The sequence below is a fragment of the Rhamphochromis sp. 'chilingali' genome (genome assembly GCF_963969265.1).
Source record: "Rhamphochromis sp. 'chilingali' genome assembly, chromosome: 2".
NCBI lineage: Eukaryota > Metazoa > Chordata > Actinopteri > Cichliformes > Cichlidae > Rhamphochromis > Rhamphochromis sp. 'chilingali'.
Window position 1 is genome coordinate 39,800,774 of NC_137930.1, and position 22,043 is coordinate 39,822,816.

The window sequence follows — 22,043 nt, forward strand, 5'->3', positions numbered from 1 at the left end:
CACGCACACTGCCACCATCAACTTTGCTAAATTGCTAATGAAAAACATTGATCAGTCAGCTGTGATTGAGCAGCAATGTCCATCCAACTATTTTCACGGTTACTGTGGTCGTGATAATTTTGTGAGGCCACATTGAAAAGGCTCAGATGAGCTTTCCAAAGTTCTACAAGTGCCTCCATCGCTTGTGTCCAGATCACACGCTGCACTGCCGTGCTACTCCGTCTTTTTCACCGACATTTATATGTTTGCGCGTGCGCAGTGTAAGAAGCTGCGGTGACACCCTCACGACGCTCACGAGGATGTTTGAAATCCTCCCGACCAAGCGATTGATGATCGGGAGCTGGTCGTGAGGTGTTAATCGCTTCTCGTTACCCCACGTATACTACACGATGCACAATGAAGGCCAGAATCGGGCCAATCACCAAAACGGTCGCACGACTGAAAAATCGTCTCAGAATGGGCCAAAAATCGCACAGTATAATCCCATCATAAGACGTCCATGCTCACGTCACTAGGTCTCTTTTCTCCCCCTCGGCGAGTTAGCTACACTACGTTCACTGCTAAGCTGATCCATCGCTACTGCTATGTTGTAGTCCGTTACCTTTCTTCAAGTCTAGCTTCTGACACCATGTCTTGTTTCTTTATGTTGTTGTGGGTTCTCAAGAATGACACCATTACTTGAAGAGAAGGTATTTTATCGAGCTGTGGTTCACATGTAAACACAGCTTAGCCATCACCGTCTGCCCCGAGGTATCTCTCTCTAGCTCTCTAGCTCCCCCTACAGTCTAGGAGTATTAACAACATAAAACATGATACTAGGCAAATAAGGATTTGCTGTTATCATCAGTGTTGGGAAGGTTACTTTTAAAATGTATTCCATTACAGAATACAGAGTACATGCCCCAGAATGTATTCTGTAACGTATTCCGTTACGTTACTCAATGACAGTAACGTATTCTGAATACTTTGGATTACTTAATATATTATCATGCTTTTTACAACAAAGTGAATGTACTATTGCTGTGTGATTTATTACTATTACTGAAGGTCCGCGACTCCGAACTGTAGTAAAGGGACCTCTGACTAATACGGCGGGGTCCCTGTCAGCTCGTAGCCGAAAAATAGTTTTACTTTGTTGTGTGGGTCAACTTTTCTTGCGAGAGACAGAGAGAGGCGTTGAAAGGCTGCTCCAACGGAACTTATTGTTTTCGGAGGAAAACACGAACACGGTGTACAGTCGAGTCTTAATAGCTTACTTACAACTGGGCTCGTCAGGCACTCTTCTTGGCTGAAGTGGTTATTATTATATTTACATGCTTCCAGCTCCCGTTTTTCCTCGATGACAACTCATACCATTCCACTCCCCTTTTTCTCCCTCCTCGCGCTCACAGACCCATAACGTGTATGGCAGTCCATTCTCCCTGCAACACGGACTACACTGCCCATGATGCTACATTCTTTAGAGCTATGCTTGTAGCATTCTGCCTGTTAGCTTAGCACAACAACAACAGCAACGAAAAGGCGCTCTCTCACCCAGGAAACACACAGTCGCAGAGAGAGAGAGAGCGTCGCCCTGTAACCATGGCAACCGTAACGCTGCCGCCTGGAACAACAGAACGTAGCTGTCAAACAAAACCCAAACAGTCCTGACCCGCGACAAAATGAAACAGGAAAGTACCGCAGTGTAATCCATTTATTTCAACAAAGTAACTGTATTCTGAATACCACCTTTTTAAACGGTAACTGTAACGGAATACAGTTACTCATATTTTGTATTTTAAATACGTAACGGCGGTACATGTATTCCGTTACTCCCCAACACTGATTATCATTACAACTGACTGTGGGCTGTCGTGGGATGGATGCGTGCGCGCATTCCACACACTTGCCTTTTTGTTACTGCTGCATGTCGCTGGGTCCAGCAGTCGAACAGGAGGAAAGGAAGACAGGTGACTTTAGTACACGTGCAGCCAGCGTGTATTATCACTTACTTGCCACTGAAAGGATTGCACTGTTTCGGACCACAAAGCTGGAGGTGAGGCATGTCGTTCCTGGTGTTAAATAGCGGGCTCCTGTCCCGCTTTGGGGTCACGTGACCTGTACTATGTTGTTTGGGTTCTTCCTCTTTTAACCATCCTGTTTAAGTCGCCTGCAAGTAGTTGTATAAATATATATGATTAATATGGAAACTATTGTTGGTAATGAGCAGGGAGACATACTGTTTTGTGGGAAAGATGGATAGACATGATGCCTGGTGGGATACAACAGGGTGTAAAGGGAGTTGCCCAGGCCTACAGTCAGTTTATTGGTGGTTACAGTGAGGGTAACGTGTGGCCTGGCTGTTAAAACGGCAGACTTATGAAGAACTCACTTCAGTCAGTTAGTCTCTAAGCAAACTATTCTATTTTCTTATTTTTTATTTATTGTATTTTTATTTATTGTAAATAGTTCTTTTGTATTAAATTCCACCTTCAGAACATCTTCTGACTATGCCTGCATTTTTCCCACTAGTGAGTGTTCTCATGTTGAACCCACAGAGGATTAAAGGATTCATCCTCCTGATAAACAGTTTAATGCTGTCAGGTTTAAATCTTTTAGACTCTCGTCATTTAATTGTTTCCCCATACATATACATAATTATTACACCACCTCTCTATTCTGACACATGCTGTTTCACAACTCACACTACTCATAACTCAGAAACACCTTCAGATTTTACATCAGTAATAACATACAACCTTTAACAAGATGAGATTTTTAAACTACATATACAAATGTACAAACTTTAATAGAAAGGTTTTTTGTGAACACTGATTTTTTTTTAAATTACTTTCCTAATTATTTTTGAATTACAACCTTTCTCTGAATGTCAGTGTCATTACCTCGGCGCTGATCCTTATCTGCTGTCATTTATGTGTTTTTAGGGGTTCTTGTAAAAAAATTTTCTTAGATTTAAAGGCTCCACTCGCTCTTTTCAGTGAATCATAAAGCTTTAATTCAGAACAAGGAGAATAATAAATTCACATTCAGAATATTAAAACGTGGAGACAGAGATGGGGAACACAGGAGGGAACAGGAACTATAAACAAAGACTGCAACAAAACCAATAAATGACAAGAATCATGAAGTAAATTATTATTATTATTATTGTTATTACAAATTAAAGTCATTTTGCTCCTGGGAAAGACAATAAAGGCAGAGAAACGCTGCAACACAAAAGCTGGAATCAACCCAGCTGTAGGTACTGATGTTACCTGCTTTGAAGCTGCACACAATATAAAATCAGCTGCTGTGAAAACAGGTTAACAAAGATCACAGCAGCTGACATTAAGGGTTTGTTGTGGGCTGCATCAGGAGGCTGAGTCCCTGCACAGCGAGGCACAGAACCTCCAGCAGAACCTCTGGGGGCAGCTCGGGCCGGTCCCAGCCGTCACTCAACTCTTTCAGCTTCTGATCGTTCAAACAGATGAACTCGGCCGCCCAGCGGAGCTCCCCTCCCTCCTGCAGGGGGACGGGCAGGGACTCTGGCAGTTTGGCCCGACCGTCCTTCAGACCATCCACCTGGAGAAGCAGAGAGGGAGCTGTTGTCTGATCAGATTCAAACATGAGGAAGACTCCGCCCACAGGCTGCTGATAGTGGGCGGAGCTGCTGCTGATGTGCTGTTAAGTGTAACAGGGTCTGTAAAATCACTGTAAATGTTCACTTGCTTAATTCAGGAAGCCCAACCATGTTCTGCACATATTCTTACAGCAAGCACTTGTGTGGAATAAGGTGTGATGAGGCTTTTGAGAGGAGCATGTAGATGAATGTAGACGAATGAGTGAATGAACCCACCAGCTGGTTGAGGACTCTCAGAGTATCTGGACTGCAGCGGGTCAGAAGTGGTGGCACTTCATCTGGCAGAGCTGCACAAACATGAAGAAGAAAGACAAAGTTTGATGACGATGTGACGAGCTGAAACACTTTGCTTCAGATGTGTCAATAAAATTAAATCTACATGTTACTAAATGGAATAAATGTCTCAGAGCGGGTCAGCTGACTTACTGTCCAACGTGCTGACCAACAGATGAACGGCATCCTTCACAGCACTGGAGATGTTTGAGATATCAAGAAGGTCCATGAAGGAGGAGACAGCCTCAGACAGGACATGCTCAGAGGTTCCTTTAGTGCACTGGTCCAGCTGAGAGGAGCAGAGGATTATTATTATTATTATTATTATTATTGTTATTATAGTTGTTGTTGTTGGGTTGTAGTCATAGAAGTTGTAGTTTCAAACAGGTTTTAAGATTATTTTGTTTCAGTATCACTTTTTCCTCTGATAACTGATGTTTCCCTTTTTATTAATTTATTAACAGCGTTAATGATCAGCAGAACTGTTCGAGCACACATGGAAGACGGCAGGTGGGGTGGCGTTGGGTTACAAAGTGGCCTGCAGAAACTTTGGGCAGCTTGGTTGTGTCTCCCTGAACTACCTCTGTGCTTAGTTTAACATCATAAAGACCAGCCAGCAGGACTGATTTGGCTTCAGATAAAAAGAAGAAAAAACTGTTAAGATGACAAGGAAGTGTATTTTAAAATAAACTGAAATATCCAATACGTCTTTAAAAACCTGCAACACCGATGTTTATCTCAGTGTAAGCTGACCAGGCTGCAGTAACTGATGAAGATGGCAATGAGCCTTGAACCTTAGGAGAAGCACACACCAGACTCTGGTCAATATTCTTCTTACTGTCTGTTCCAGCAGAGAGAGAGTATCTCCGTCCTCAGCAAGCTCGCTGAGCTTCTTCAGCAGATCACGACGGGTCGACTCGGGAAGCTCTCCGAGCGGCAGCAGAAGATGATCCTTCGTCTCCAGTTCTGCAGCAAACACAGAAGCAGCACCAATCATACCATCAGTAAATGAAAGCAGCTTTTTATTGGAACCATAGAAACCAGTTTATTAAGCATCAGGTCTCAGTGTCAAATCCCAGCAGACATCAAATAATTTATTAAAAAAAGTAAAACATAATCAGGTTTTATGTCTCATGTTTTCAGGTTTACTTAACACTTCTCTGAGTAAAACATGACTCATCACTCAAACACTTCATGCATGCGTATCTCACCAGACAAACCTGAATGACCTTCGATCAAAATAAATATTTATTTCAAGTTATTTATTGCAAACACAGATCAAAACAATTCCCATAATCTATTATGATTTCTCACATTACCATATTTAACGTATTTATACCTGATTGGTTAGTGAGTGGTTCCTGGATGACATGGTGCTAAGCAAAAAACCTCCAAGTGATTGTTTTGGTTCCTAGCAATGATTGTTCAAACAGATGACTTTGGGAGTCCCTGTTACTGCCCATAAAACTGTTTATGTTGCAGATGGCAGTTTTCCATACTATAGTTGGAATACTATAGTATTGGAATAGTTGGAATATACTATCTGTTTTTGCACTTCTCTCCATAATCCTCCTACATCCAATGGCAGAGATGTTAAAGACACATCAATGTGTCTGCACAACCTCAACCTAAAGCTACCAACCGAGCGACTTTTTTTCACCTCAGACAGGTGAATGTGCACAAATAAGGAGCGCTCTATTGTTAAATTATGTAGTTATACAGGATCCATCACAGCTACTGAAACATTTCTATTTTACTCTTACTTTACTTGTTTTTTTTTTTACATGTCCATCTCTAGGGATGGGTATCGAAAACCGGTTCTTGTTGAGAACCGGTTCCCACTGTTTCAATTCCTTGGAATCGTTTGCCATTTTTGCAAACGATTCCCTTATCGATTCCAGTCGCCCCGAATGACGTCACCACGTTGCGGAGCGTCATTTACCTGGCAGGAAACACGGCGCCTAAGCGGCTCAAACGCTCAAAAGTTTGATTATACTTTATGAGAACCGATGACAACAGGGCAACTTGCAAAGTAGATATTTCATTTAAGGGAGGAAACACTACGAATATGCAAAAGCATTTGCTCACAAAACACGCGATGACACGTGTTTTTAATTCCGCTCCGGACTCGTGACTCTCAACCCAGCAGCAGCAGTAACGTTTGCACGTCCTCTCCCGTTAATGCGGCAGGTAAATAATCAACTAACAGTGCATATTATGTTAGCGCAATCTGCCTTATTACAAGACCTGCCATTACTGTACATGTAGGTGACCATGATGAGAGAGACAGACAGAGTCTGGCTGGCGCTCGCTGGCAGTTCTCGCTGCAGTCTACCGGTAGCGTCTCCTTTCAGGCCAGGATAGACGAATGTTACCGAGCAGTGACTAAGTTTGTGGTCAAAGGCTTGCACCCATTTGCCACAGCAGATGCCCCCGATTTTCGGTAAGTGAATGTGTTTAATTGTAGGCAGGGACATTACTGGATATTCTTGTGTAATTGCTACAGAATAATTTATGTTATACTTTGTTATTGCTACAGAAGAATATTTATTTTATTATTTTACATTTACAATTTTTTTTCCTGGGGACCCTGTGACACCCCATTGAAGAGCCGTAGGCTGGATCTCTTAAGATCTCACTGTTGGGTTTGTAAGGCCATGTTACTCCTAAATTTCTATCTTGTTCAAAGAGAAGATATAAAACAAAGTTCTAAGCTAATCGACCTTAGTGTTCTCCTTTTAAAAAAAAAAAAAAAAAGAATCGATAAGAGAATCGATAAAGAATCGAATCGTTAAACAGAATCGAAAATGGAATCAGAATCGTTAAAATCTTATCAATACCCATCCCTATCCATCTCTGATATCATGACGATAAGGAGGAGAGTGACAGAATGAGCCGTTGTCATGTTTAAAATATTGTTAATGCTGATGCAGTGTTATTTAAAAAAAATAAATCAATTCTAAAATTTTAAAAGTCACACACACACACCTTCTTTCACTTTGTGCAGCATCTCTTTGGAGTTGATGGCATCGTTGGCAAACAGACCTGGAAACAAACCTCAGAATGATTAAAGCCACAAAAGGAAAAACAGCACAGTGTCTGATAAATGTCTGCTACATCCTAGATGCATGAAGGAGCATTTCCGCAGGTCCTTCCTCCCTGCAGCTGTCAGACTGTACAATCAAAACTGCTCCCAACAACATCATAGATGTTTACATCTGCGCTGTAACTGCAATAATTTAATCAACCGATTCGCGCTACAACCTGGGTTTGCCATCTGTAGTTAATTTTATTTAATTTAATAACTGTACAGTACTCTGTTTATAGAAACCATTGTCCTTGATGTAAGCATGTAAGAACAAATTGTGTATGTTTCTGTTCTGTGTCCTGTGTACTGTTTGTTTGTATATGTGTCTTTCTGGTTGCTGTTACAACCAAATTTCCTCTTGTGGGACAATTAAAGGATTATTCTATTCTATTCTATTCTAAACTGTCAAACTTGATTTAATCATTCACGCCTCCCAAAAGTAAAGATCAAGGCAAACATGGAATCAAGACTAAATCTGACATTTATAAATGAAGAAGAAAAACCTTCAACAAGAGAATCAACCTACCGAATAAACCTGTTTTATGAGTAAAGGGTTCACATGTGATTTCTAAGATGAGAAAAGAGACATTGTTACATTCAGTAACAGGAAAACACACTAAATCTACTCGGAAACATTAAACACAGTCATGTACTCTTACTCAGCTTCTCATCATCCATCTTTAGCTCCATGAGACCAAAACCAAAGGTGGAGTTTTCCGGCACAGTGAAGCTCGTCACCTCCTTCTTGCTGCCCTAAATACAAATAACACGATGTTGGATCTACTGAGAAATACTGAAACGTCGGTTTGTTCCTCAGACAGATCAGAAGAGTGCTAGAACAACGTCTTAATCATACAACATTAAATACATTAAAATCAGGATTGTGCAGAAACTGTTTGTTTCTGTGGTGAATACTTGTTGCCTTATACAGCATTTAGAAACAAAAAATAAGAACAATGGACTCTCTTGACCTGCTGCTGTTGTTGCGCTGCCATTAGCAGAGCCTCTGGACTATCATTAAAGCTCATAGAATCAGTGAGCTCATAATTATATTATCAGTGCACTATTAGCCTTTGACGGTGCCATGCACTCCAGCGCTCTGGTTGGTCTGCCTGGGTCCTGGTGCACTTCTCTATCAACCAGGTGCTGGGGCTTTGGCCTGCTGGTGTCTGCTGTAAACTTTATTGTCATATCTGCTACATATAGTACAGTATATAGCAGAGATGAGACAACGAGGCTCCAGTTCCATTTAGTGCAAAAGAACAACAATAAATACAGGAAGAGTAGGAAATAAATATACACTTTAAGACTAAGGACAGGGGAGTAAATATACACTTTGAGGTAAAAAGGGTCAATAATAGTCTAAAATGTACAATTTACAATTGAGATTTAAAGCAACCTTGAAGTGGTTTAAAATGACCAACGCAGCAGCTTTACAGTTTACAGTATGAGTGATGAGGTAACTGGTGATAATGAGGATGGACTGATTATCCAGTCTGCCATCAGGTCGGCTTGTTTTTGACATGTTGATGTTTCTGTTCACATTAGATTGTGTTGCTCATTAAAGAACTGACCGGGCTGGCTCAGTGTTCATAGATGAGCTGATTCTCTGTAGAGCCCATACAGAACTTTTCACTTTCTCTGATGGCTTGTTGTGGTTTCAGGTTAAATTAGTTTGGCTCTATTCCAATGTTCTACAGTACATATTTAATCACCTCATACCATCAAAGTTCAGCTTTCATAGATAAACGTCAGATTCACTCACCTTTATAAGAACATGCAGCATCTTCTGACAGGAGGCTGAGATGGACGCACTCTTGTTAGACTTTCGAATCATCTTGACAGGCCCGCTGTTGTAAACTTTCTGGTAAACAAAAGTCAGTTTGTCATTGTCCTTCAGTCCCAGTAACTCCATGTTTTCCTTCTTTATTTTCCTGGAAACAGAAAGCACCAAGAGAGGGAAACAGGTTAGGAACTGTTGGCAAAGGAGGATGCACATATAGTTAGATGGTATGTGGTGTTTTTAATTACAAGATAAACGTAAGTGAAAGTTAATCGTAATCTTACACATGCTGAGCTTATACGTACAGGAGTCACAGAGGGCTGTGGGAGCAACATACAAATAACTACGTGATGATAACCATGATGAATTATTGGAGAGAAGGTTGAACTAGTGACACGTTTAAGTATTTAGGTGTTTACCTGGACTGTCAGATACAGCAGGTTCATCATATGTGGATTTCTAACATTTCTGCTAAGTTCAGTTCCCAATTTCAAAATTTGACTGAAAGGGGTGAGAAGATAATTGGCACGCTCCCCGAGCTTGCCCTCCAGTATTTCAAGAGTCAGTGATAAAGAAGAGTCTGAAAATCTCTGAGGATATCAATCATATCCTTTATAAAGAGTATGAGTCAATGCCCACAGGAAAAAAAACCCAAAACCCTGAGTTAATTGGGTACAAATTTTCTTTAGGTGATGATGAAATTGTATGTGTGTTACCTGATATTACATGTTACCTATTATATCTCGTGTTTGTCCAAGAGAAATGTCACCCAAGACAATAAAGGCTAATCTAATCTAATCTAATCTAATCTTATCTGATAACCCTTTTAAATTGCCCCCCGCTGGACAAAAGAAAGAATGCAGGCCTGGAAGTTATTTCCATGTTTACAGAAAGTCTGCTGCTGAACTCGAGCAGAGAGACGGACACTTACCTGCCACTGAACTTGTTCCTCAGTTTTTTAACGTCGGCTTTCTTTTTTATAATGCTCACAGGTTGTTCCAGTCCATCCACGGTATCACCAGTTGCCTCAACTTTGGCTTTACCCACAATATCATCTCCCCCACCAATTTCTCCACTCCCCTTTGTCTCCATAGTAGTCGTGAAATCCTTCACCAAGACCTCCTCCTTATAATCTGGAAGGCGCATCACATAAGTATGTTGGGTGTGTCTGAGTGGACATGTTTAGATGTCTTTGTGGTGACAGAAAATTGGAATGCTATTATACTTGTGGGGACCAAGTGTGTGTGTGTGTATTTGTGTGTGTGTTTGTGTGTGTGTGTGTGGTTACACACCTTTACATGTGTCTTCTTCCTCCTCAAGCTCGGCCAGCTCAGACAGGCTGAACTCCATGGGCTTGTACTTTGGTACGGGCCAGAATCTTCCCTCACTGACTTTGACCAGAGTCAGCAGATCCATCTTGTTATTTAAGTTGTTATTAGAGATGAGTTCTGCATCGGCTCCCACATTCTTAAGAACCGTGCTGGTTTCAGTTTGATACATCTGTGGACACAGAAGTCACAGAGCAGCTAAAAACAACTGGCAGTATTTCTACTACTTTCGTGTCACTTTACTTCCAGCTGGTCTCACTCCTGTACTGGACCACTTCATTTTTCAGTGTGTAGAGCTGATGTTGGGATTTTTTTTTAACTGAAACCATGATGTCTTCTCATCATGCCTCCTCACCTGCACTTTGATACAAGCCCCTAATATATTAAAATATTAATGAATATTAATTATTAGTATTGCATCAGTTAGTGCACATTTAAAAACACTCTGGGAATGAGTTTACCCCTCTTTATGAGTTCTGTGATGGATTTTGGAGTTGATCCCTCTATTTGTTGACTTTTCACTGTGGCGGCGGGCATGAATCGCATGTTTGAGCTTTTTGAAGAAGACTTCGTCGTCTTCTAGCTTTTATGTTTTGCCTCTACAAACATCCTGACTGCTCGGCGATGTGTAAAAGCTCACTTTAAGTGATCCGTCATCATTGGTGGAGAAACTCTCTGTAGGTGAACTGCAGACTGGTCATACCAACTGTAACCTGTCTGTTCTTGATTTTTATATCAATAACTTTTTATAATTAATCTAAAATTTACATTTTTAACCAAAAATATTTTGGAACAGGAATGGATTCATCAGTTTTTCCAAAAGTTGCATGACCTTTGTTTCTGTTCACTGCATCAGTAATGCAGATTACTACCAACAAACAAGATATTATGTGTTATAGATGCATGCATCTATACTGATTTAGCATATAGTAAGTACATAGTTGTAGGGCTGGGCAACAAAAAAAATAAAATGATTTATTTAATCCTTTCTGCAATAAATCAGTTCAATATCATCTTTAATGTTTCCAAATCATGCACAGAAAATGCTGTTCGCATGTTTAAAGGATGACAACATGCTGATGAGAAAGATCACTTAGAGATCATTTAAAGTCTGAGAGGGAAAAAAGTAGCCACATGAACCATACACTGTAACCAAGAAGCATCAAATATACACGAAATGCTGTTTCATTAGTTTTAAAAATATCAGATGTTAAATCAGGTAACAACCACAAACAACCCTTTGTGACAAGCTTCATCAGTATTTTAAGCACATTTCAGTTTGATTGTCAGTTTATATAAACATTTTTATTATGATCCCATTTATTACCCAGCCCTGCATATGCATTTGAAGTCATATCATTGAGCAAACAACATTAAATTAAAATCTTTAAAAACTTTTGTAACTATTTAAATTTGAGCTCTGCTCAATCTTTGCTTTTATGGAGTGCTCACAGACATATTCAATCTGTCCTTGGCCCACGCTGTGGTACCGGCCTGCTTCAAATCCACCTCCATCGTCCCGATACCCAAAAACTCCAACCCATCTTGCCTCAATGATTACCGCCCAGTAGCACTCACCCCCATCATCACTAAGTGCTTAGAGCAGCTGGTCCTAGCACACTTCAAATCCTGTCTCCCCCCCACCCTGGACCCCCACCAATTCGCATACCGCCGGAACAGGAGCACAGAGGATGCAGTCTCCATCGCAATGCACTCTGTCCTCTCACACCTGGACAACAACAACACCTACGCCAGAATGCTGTTTATAGACTTCAGTTCAGCATTCAATACAATCCTCCCCTCACAACTCATCAGGAAACTGACAGACCTGGGTATCAGTTCCCTCATCTGCAAATGGTTACTAGACTTCCTGACCAACCGCCCCCAACATGTCCGGCTGGATAACCGCTGCTCATCTACCATCACAATGAACACCGGTGTACCACAAGGCTGTGTGATGAGCCCTTTCCTCTACTCCCTCTTCACCCACGACTGCAGACCTGCTGATGGTTCCAACACCATCATTAAGTTTGCAGATGACACCACGGTGATTGGCCTCATCAGTGACAACGATGAGGCCGCCTACAGGGAGGAGGTGGATCGTCTGGCTGAGTGGTGCGACAGAAACAACCTGCTGCTTAACACCGAGAAGACCAAGGAGCTCATCGTGGACTACAGGAGGAATGCTGACCCACATCCACCCATCCACATTAAGGGGACGGCTGTGGAGCGTGTGAGCAGCTTCAAGTTCCTGGGAGTCCACATCTCCGAGGATCTCACCTGGACGACCAACTGCTCCAAGCTGGTCAAGAAGGCTCACCAGCGCCTCTTCTTCTTGAGGACTCTGAGGAAGAACCACCTGTCCTCAGACATCGTGGTGAACTTCTATCGCTGCACCATCGAGAGCATCCTGACCAACTGTATAACAGTCTGGTACGGGAACTGCTCTGCCTCGGACCGGAAGGCGTTGCAGAGGGTCGTGAAAACTGCCCAGCGCATCGCCGGAGCACCACTTCCTGCCATAAAAGACATCTACAGGAAGCGGTGTCTGAAAAGGGCTGGGAAAATCATCAAAGACCCCAGTCACCCATCACATGGACTCTTCACCCTCCTGCCCTCTGGGAGGCGCCACAGGAGCCTCCGGTCTAAGACCACCAGGTACCGGAACAGCTTCTTCCCCACAGCTGTCAGACTCCTGAACTCTGCCTCCTGACATCTGACCCACGTTAAACTCATGGACTGAACATACACACACCCACAATGGACAACTGTACCCTCAAACACAATAATAACATGGACTGAACCACCACTCACAACCACTAGCACTTTATATAGCCTCTGTAGAAACTATCTACACCCTCACTTATCTTAACTGCACTACTGTATAGCTCTGTGTAAATAATCATTCTGTACATTCGATAATCTTTAATCCTACAACTGTTTACAACTTGCATAGTTCCCATTTCTGTATAGCTGTATATCCCAGATTCTGTAAAGTTATTTATTTCATATTCTGTATAGTTTTTCATATTTATATCCTGTTCATAGCCTGTACATAGCTTGTACTCACTACAGCCTGTACATACTTATAGTTATAGAATATTCACAACATACTTCATACCGTGTACATTATAACATACCATAATAGACCCATTTCTGTAATATACTCACATATCTATATTATTGCTAATATATATTGTAATATATCTATATCACTAAAGCACTTCTGGATGGATGCAAACTGCATTTCGTTGCCCTGTACCTGTGCATGTGCAATGACAATAAAGTTGAATTCTATTCTATTCTATTCTAATTATGAATGAATTAATTAATCTGAAATGTTAAGGTTAAACCGTCGGGTCTTACCTTAGTCACTCGAAAAACTGTAGTTAAAGTGCTTTAACTAGTCGCAGTGGTTTGTTGAGTTGAAATGTTTTCCTTTTGCTCTGCAATCTGTAATATGCAGCAGCCAAACCACAACTGATGGTATCAGATCAAAGAACACCCAACGCCAAAATAGACTTCACTGGAAAATCCTTGTTCCTGCTTGACTGGCACTAAGTCACACTTTGAGTAATGCAGTAAGGTCTTTAAAACATTTCCAAACCGTGAGCAAGTTATTCTGTTCATCTCATTTTTGAGATTTTCTTTTCTTTTCTGCATGTTGCAAACATTTATTTCTAAAATACTCTGGATGATGTACAAAATGTAAGTTACACAAATGAATGATCACTTTAAAAATGCATTTAAAAGAAAATATATGACATGCAGAAACTTTTTTTTTTAAAGTTTTCATTTTAAATTAGCAACATGTTACAACAAGACTGTGAAAGTCGTGTAATACTTGGAGGGGCAGGTGTTTGGGACTTCTTCCAACTAGTGAGGTTAATTAGAGACTTAAGATACAAAAAGTTGTTTCAGAACTAAAGAGAACATGTTTATGGTTCTGTTACGAAAAACATGGACAAATAATTCAACAATTTGAGAAGAATTTGAGAAGAATTTGAATTATTTGGATTTGTTTGTTTATGGGTCAAAATCTCTCGAAAAGGTTCAAAGGATCGAGAGAAATGCCTGCACACATGGACCGGGCTCCACAGCTTGGATGTTGGTGATGTTCAGGTCCTCAGAGATGATTCTGTGGTGAAATATCTGCGTGAGATCATAAAACTCTGAAGACCATCAGCAGGGACTACAGCTCATCCGTGCATCCACACGTGAGGTTCAAACTCCACCACATAAAGAACATAAAGAACAAATAGAGCAAACACGTCTGTCTTCTCTGAGCCTGAGCTCATCTATGATGGATGTAGGCTTAGGGGTAACCTCTCCTCTCTTCTGACCAATTAGAGTCCCAGACTCTGCTGGAAATCATGGATGCTGGATCCTACAGGCTGAAGAGGAGCAAGACCATCCAATCAGTGCAAAGTCAGCATCCCTAAAGGTATTTGGGGGGCATTAGTGCACATGGCAGGGCAACCTGCACATGTGCAAATGCCACAATAATACAGATTTAGGAACGACATGTACTGACCCTCAGGTGTCGTTTTCAGGGACAGTCTTGGTTTCAGCGAGATGATGTTCCTATATTCCACAAGCAGTTCAGACCAATGTTCCCTCTAAGCTGCACGCATGCGCAATCGCGCACTGTTGGCACGGTCTGTGCGCACAGAAAATCTGCGTTGCACACACACAAAAAAAAACTAACCTGAATTGAAATTAAAATAAATACGTTAACAATTCATTCTTATCTGCAGTGTGAGTCAGTGAGTGACCGGTGACTGGCTGCTCCAGCCAAAGATACGATTCACATTCGTATATACGCAGCTAATCAACGTTGTTGACAGGCTATGACAGCATCCTTATGTGCCGACACCGGTGTTTTAGCTAGCAAAGCGGCTGATGAGGAGTGAAGCCACGTTAATGACAACATGTACCAACTATTGGAGATGTGAGCAGGACAGACGGAACAATTGACGGAAAAAGTGTGGACTTTATAGAGATTGAAAATGTGATGTCATTCAGGGGTAAAACCGCAAAGGATACTGGGAACGAGTGGCAAGCGGTACTAGCGCACACAGGCTTTGTCGTGTAATTAATATATTCTTAGTGCTTATTTTCTGATTATATTGTTTTATGTACTTTAATAATGAAGGTTTGTAAAGCAAGGCCACTTTTGACTCATAAACTAAGTGCTCAGCCAGACTGAAAAACAGGAAGTTAGTGTAGAGCTATACAAGCATATTAATAAATGCAGGAAGCCAGACAGAAAAGAGGAACTTGTACCATATAAGGAGTTGTTTGTATCGAAATTGTGTGATGTGTAAAGTACCAAAATAACACCTATATGTGAGACATTCTTAGCTTCTAATATTAGAGATCCTGCCACTGGCGTTGGGCTGTGCAGGGCTTTCTCTCTTCCGGAAGATGATTGAATAAAGAATTATAAATGTTTTGACCACTCTGAGTCGGGTTTTCTCTGTTCTATCATGGGGATCAAAGAATCGGGTTTTAATAGCTTTCACATGAAAACAGTCACACAGCGATAAAAAGAAACACAAAAAATCCCATTGGTCGAAAAATGTACCATGTCGACCAATTAAAAAAATTATATGGCAACATGGCATCTAGTTGTTTAGGAAAGGGGGAAGTTTTAGGAGTGAAGGCGGTGTTTTGAGATGTGAGAGATTTGCGACGTTTAGCGTGTTTGGAGTCTAAAGTTAGTGTGTTGTCTTGTGTAGTTAGTGTGTAGTGTAGTCAATAGTTTTGTTGTGTGTGTCAGAACAATGAGGCGACTGCTGAATGTTACAGGTGTTACAGGAGTGATACATCTCCTGTTGTCAGGCTTTTGATGTTCTTCTTTATCTCATAGTGGACAAAAATGATTTTTTGGAGTGGCACAAATAATTTCTGTGGCATCAAATTTGATGCAGAACAGCTGATTGTTCTGTAAATAGTTTGAAATGTTTATTTAAAAAACCGCTTTGGCTGCGTTTTTAGATAAATAGCTGAAAAAACTTAGTTGTTTGCAAAACTCAGTTACTTTTTTATAGAAGTAACTATATAATTAATTGCCCAACACTGGTCATTATATACTGTATTCTGCACACAGAGAGTTACAGGACTCTCTCCCAGACCACAGACTCATAATACAAGTTACAATATTTTTACTTCCAATAGTGTTAACATACTACACAGACCATGAACATGACTTTTTAAAATTTTCATTGTAAGTGGGCTAAAGCACTTAATTAAAAGTAGTCTACCATAACTGTAAATGCTGTAATTTGATTATTTTAATAAACCATGTAACATGGATTCGATGCTGGTGTGACCACAGTGCACACATCTGCTGTTGCTCACAGTGGTCCAAGGGATCGCTCAGGGAGTTTGTGTGTTTGCTCAGTCACATGAAAAATTAGAGGGAACATTGGTTCAGACCATCACACACTGAAAATATGTGGCTAGCAGCTAGGGTCCTCACACACATTTACAGGGAGTTAAAATCTGAGCTGGTAAAGCTCAGTGGTTATTTTCCATTTGAGTACTTTAAAAATAAAATCTGTAAGAAGTTTATTAGCAGGCCAAGCAATGACATCATTACCTTGACACAATCAGCGAGTTCTCTAAATCAATATCTGAGTCTGTTTTGCTCACTTAGTCTAAATGCATATGAACAACATTTTTCCCAGCATGCGAACTGAGTCTGTCTGGACTGAAGCCAGTTCGCCTCTTCATTGAAACTTCCATGGAAGCATCACGGCAGCACGGTGAAACAAAGCTGAGGAGTTGCTGGGCAGGTTTTATGTGTCTTTAAAAGACAATATTCCTCATGCGATTGGCTGACTGACTGCGGTAGGCACACTGTTGGATTTGTGTCGGGTGATCATCGAACAGATGTGGGTGGAGGAAACACTGAGTGCTCACACAAGCACTCAGTGTTTGTCTGTTTTTAAAGCTGAAACTGTCAGACTTACCACGAAGAACATAGTCTGTTATAGTAACCATAGTCTTTGTTGCTGGGCAAGTAGCCAATCAAAGGTTATCTAATAATACTTATAATTGGTTATGAAAACATTTGGTCAAAGTTTGTGTACATTAAGCACTTACGCACAATCAGAAGCGATGATGAAGGTAAAAAATGAAGAATTACCGGCTGATGAGATTACATAAATAAATCGTTCTGTGGAATCAACATGAAAAGATTTTATCAAGTAAAGTGGAAGACAGATTTGTTTGTAGATAGACAGCCACAAATAATTCTCAATTTCAACGTATTGCTTTTACACTTTTACAAATAATCCCCAAAATGAAAAAGAATACAAATAACATACAGGAGAAGAGTCAGTGCACTTATTTTGTAGCCTCCGTTTAATTCATATTAAAAACTGGCTAAATGCAGATAATGAATGAGTCCACACATGAAATTTACTGAAATATGAAATTTATTAGCACGGTTGCCTCACAGCAAGAAGGTCCTTTCTGTGTGGAGTTTGCATGTTCTCTCTGTGTCTGTGTGGGTTCTTTCCAGCTACTCCGGCTTCCTCCCACAGTTCACAGACATTCAGTTAGTGGGATTAGGCCAACTGGTTACTCTAAATTGCCCAAAGGTGTGAATATGCGTGTGTATGGTTAACTGTCTGTCACAAAACGGATGTGTGCAGGCAGGAGAAGGACCCAAAAGCAAACTCTGCAGAACAGGAACTTGACTCAAAAATTCAGCTTTATTTGCTGAACTGAAGAAAAAGTGATACAAAACAACACAAACTAAACTTGGAAAAACTAATGCACAGGGAGACACAGGGAAATTACACACAGCTATGAGGGAGGACAAAACACTGAACACAGGAAGACTGAAATACACACATGAGGTGATATGGAGAAGTGGCAACATGTGGGGGAACAGCTGAAACAAATGAACATAACGATGTCACAGGGGAAGTGTAAAACTAAACACAATGAACATAGGAACACAGGACCTCTTTCAAAATAAAACAGGAAACATAATAAAACACAGACATGACAACATGAACTTGACAACAAAAGACATGAAGACATGAAACACATAAAGGACAAGGGAGACTTAACACAGGGGTTGAAAACACAAGGGGAAACTAATAAATAAGTGAACTTAAACATAAACATCAAAATAAACTAAAACCCAACACGCTGGGTCAAAAGATCCAGGATCGTGACACTGTCTCTCTGTGTTAGCCCTGCAACAGGCTGCTAATCTGTCCTGGGTGTACCCCACCTCTCAACCCATGGTAGGTTTAATTATTATAGCATAATTTATATCTCATAGAAAACTGACAGCCCTAAGTGAGGATTTTAGGAAAATAAAGATGTCAAGATTCACAAATCGAGGAAGAAATAAATCCTTTGAGTTTAGTTTTACCACAGAAAATGATTAAACTGATTATATTCAAAATAGTATATTTAAGCATTTATTTAATTGTATTATTACTGAATAATCCTAGAAACTTTAGAAAAATCATTGATATAGATGAGGAATAACAAGGATCCAGGAATGGAATCTTGTGCAACTCCACAGAATAATCTGACTTTGCCGAAACAGCTCAAAACACATAAAAACTGACCTCTGTTGAACTTGAACTTTAACCATTTCTACATAATAATGCAATAATATATTTGAGTGACTTCTCCAATAAAATATGATGATCATCAACAGCTTTAGAGAGATCTGTGAACATACTAACGATATATTTTTAAGTGCAGAGACAACTGTGTTAGTCAGGTGACGCAGAACATGGACTGATGTTTAGAGAAACCAAAAACTGGTGTTCGTAAAGAACAGAATTAGAATGTTAATTTAAAAAATTATGATAACCTTTTATAATATTTTTAGAAACCATGTCAAAATATAAATCTGTCTATATTTATTAAAACAGTGAGGCTCATCTGCATTGAATGGAGGAATAACTTGAGTAAGTCATCAGACCTGTTTTCAAAGGCAAAGTGAAAATGTGAAAATCTTTGAGTAAACTTTGAGTAAACATTAAGAAAACAAAAGCACTGTGTGTAATGCCAAGAAATACTTGTTTTACAAAATGTTTTACATTTTTCAGGCACCCATGTAGTTCCTGAAAACTCCAGAAACCTGATTTAAAAACAAACCCTCTCTCATTAAACAAGGGTTCACCTGATGGGTAGCTGGATTATAAAAAGAAAACCATGTAATTAAATACGGATCACCAACCCTGTTATAAAAGGGTAATTAGTTCACACGAGCCTCGTACGTCCTTTGGGCTGAATAGAATAGTTCAAATAATTTGATCAGCTAATGTAAAGACAGTGGCTGCAGGCGTCACAGACCGTGATGGAAGTCAGCACATAAGCTGCATGAATGCATTAAAAGTGCAGCTACAGGGAGTGCAGAATTATTAGGCAAGTTGTATTTTTGAGGAATAATTTTATTATTGAACAACAACCATGTTCTCAATGAACCCAAAAAACTCATTAATATCAAAGCTGAATGTTTTTGGAAGTAGTTTTTAGTTTGTTTTTAGTTTTAGCTATTTTAGGGGGATATCTGTGTGTGCAGGTGACTATTACTGTGCATAATTATTAGGCAACTTAACAAAAAACAAATATATAGCCATTTCAATTATTTATTTTTACCAGTGAAAACCAATATAACATCTCCACATTCACAAATATACATTTCTGACATTCAAAAACAAAACAAAAACAAATCAGCGACCAATATAGCCACCTTTCTTTGCAAGGACACTCAAAAGCCTGCCATCCATGGATTCTGTCAGTGTTTTGATCTGTTCACCATCAACATTGCGTGCAGCAGCAACCACAGCCTCCCAGACACTGTTCAGAGAGGTGTACTGTTTTCCCTCCTTGTAAATCTCACATTTGATGATGGACCACAGGTTCTCAATGGGGTTCAGATCAGGTGAACAAGGAGGCCATGTCATTAGTTTTTCTTCTTTTATACCCTTTCTTGCCAGCCACGCTGTGGAGTACTTGGACGCGTGTGATGGAGCATTGTCCTGCATGAAAATCATGTTTTTCTTGAAGGATGCAGACTTCTTCCTGTACCACTGCTTGAAGAAGGTGTCTTCCAGAAACTGGCAGTAGGACTGGGAGTTGAGCTTGACTCCATCCTCAACCCGAAAAGGCCCCACAAGCTCATCTTTGATGATACCAGCCCAAACCAGTACTCCACCTCCACCTTGCTGGCGTCTGAGTCGGACTGGAGCTCTCTGCCCTTTACCAATCCAGCCACGGGCCCATCCATCTGGCCCATCAAGACTCACTCTCATTTCATCAGTCCATAAAACCTTAGAAAAACCAGTCTTGAGATATTTCTTGGCCCAGTCTTGACGTTTCAGCTTGTGTGTCTTGTTCAGTGGTGGTCGTCTTTCAGCCTTTCTTACCTTGGCCATGTCTCTGAGTATTGCACACCTTGTGCTTTTGGGCACTCCAGTGATGTTGCAGCTCTGAAATATGGCCAAACTGGTGGCAAGTGGCATCTTGGCAGCTGCACGCTTGACTTTTCTCAGTTCATGGGCAGTTATTTTGCGCCTTGGTTTTTCCACACGCTTCTTGCGACCCTGTTGACTATTTTGAATGAAACGCTTGATTGTTCGATGATCACGCTTCAGAAGCTTTGCAATTTTGAGACTGCTGCATCCCTCTGCAAGATATCTCACTATTTTTGACTTTTCTGAGCCTGTCAAGTCCTTCTTTTGACCCATTTTGCCAAAGGAAAGCACGTTGCCTAATAATTATGCACACCTGATATAGGGTGTTGATGTCATTAGACCACACCCCTTCTCATTACAGAGATGCACATCACCTAATATGCTTAATTGGTAGTAGGCTTTCGAGCCTATACAGCTTGGATTAAGACAACACGCATGAAGAGGATGATGTGGACAAAATAATGATTTGCCTAATAATTCTGCACTCCCTGTAGAGGTGGTGGGAGTGTGAGTTTAAATTGGGACCTCCTTTGGTCTGAGCTTTAATTCTCAAACAGTCTCTATGCCGTACATGTATAGAGATAAAAACAAGCTCCAAAGCAAATAAATACTGCACTTTAGTTCAGTTTATTCTATTTGTGAGGCACAAAGTACAGATTCATGCTGACTGCTGAAAATCAAACAGCATTTAGTTTCTTCACAAGGTTAAATGACCATAAATGGAGCCTCCGTCAAACCTCTGATCAGCAGCCTGCTGGAGAGGATTTAAGTGAGGGGGAACAGACAAATAAACAAAGAGGTGGATAGATCTGAGGTGAAGACCACGCTCTGTCAGAAATACTGAGACGACTGAAGTGGTGGAAGGTAAGAAGCTTCACTGCTCCTGATGTGCTGACAGGGAGGGAAAAGGCTGGGCTTTAGCCCAAAAGAAACACTGTGCATGTACCCCAGTATGTGCAGTCTGCACAGCAAAGCTTATTAAAATATGGGGTGGCTGTGTCTCAGGTGGTAGAGCAGATCAGCTACTGCTTGGAAGGTTGATGGTTTGATTCCTGGCTCCCCCAGTCTGCATGCCAAATATCCTTGGGCAAGATGTTAACCCCAACATTTATGTTTATGTTTATTAGTTGCACTTGAGTTTAGAAGTGCTTGTATGAGTGGGTGTGAATGGGTGGATGAGGCATGTTGTATACAGTGCTTTGAGTACTCGGGGAGAGTAGAAAAGCACTATATAAGAATCAGTCCCTTTACCAAATATGACACAGGGTTTAGGAGGAGTGGGCTCTGGTCTGCATGCCTAAATAGCCTCGTGCAAGATACAAAACACCACCATTGCACCATTGATACATCCAGAGTATGTGTGTGTGAGAGAATAGGCCAACAAGGTTTGCAGGATATACCAGTATACCAGTGCCCATTTTTCATTCAGAATGAAAGTGCTGCTAATTGAAATTAAATCCACACCTTTAAATGTGAAATACTGAATCATTCA

The 22,043-nt window shown here is 40.6% G+C and overlaps 1 protein-coding gene across 1 annotated transcript; it reads right to left on the reverse strand.

Moving 5' to 3' along the window:
• Positions 1–3,061: 3,061 nt before the first annotated feature.
• Positions 3,062–10,257, reverse strand: LOC308392496 (uncharacterized protein). The gene is made up of 10 exons (XM_080875566.1): positions 10,056–10,257; positions 9,695–9,896; positions 8,746–8,914; positions 7,640–7,733; positions 7,507–7,548; positions 6,881–6,937; positions 4,731–4,858; positions 4,046–4,181; positions 3,836–3,906; positions 3,062–3,561 (listed from the first exon to the last, which is right to left on the reverse strand). Exons 1-10 carry the CDS (start codon positions 10,177–10,179, stop codon positions 3,328–3,330), a joined length of 1,257 nt encoding a protein of 418 aa, XP_080731692.1. The 5' UTR covers positions 10,180–10,257; the 3' UTR covers positions 3,062–3,327.
• Positions 10,258–22,043: the final 11,786 nt, after the last annotated feature.

What these genes read in the sequence shown, in the direction of transcription:
- LOC308392496 (XM_080875566.1), bottom strand. Translation starts at nt 10,179, where the DNA reads ATGGATCTGCTGACTCTGGTCAAAGTCAGTGAGGGAAGATTCTGGCCC. An exon ending in GCTGCACAAAGTGAAAGAAG is followed by an intron (nt 4,859 to 6,880) that starts GTGTGTGTGTGT and finishes TGTTTGCTGCAG; the next exon opens with AACTGGAGACGAAGGATCAT. An exon ending in TGAGAGTCCTCAACCAGCTG is followed by an intron (nt 3,562 to 3,835) that starts GTGGGTTCATTC and finishes CTGCTTCTCCAG; the next exon opens with GTGGATGGTCTGAAGGACGG.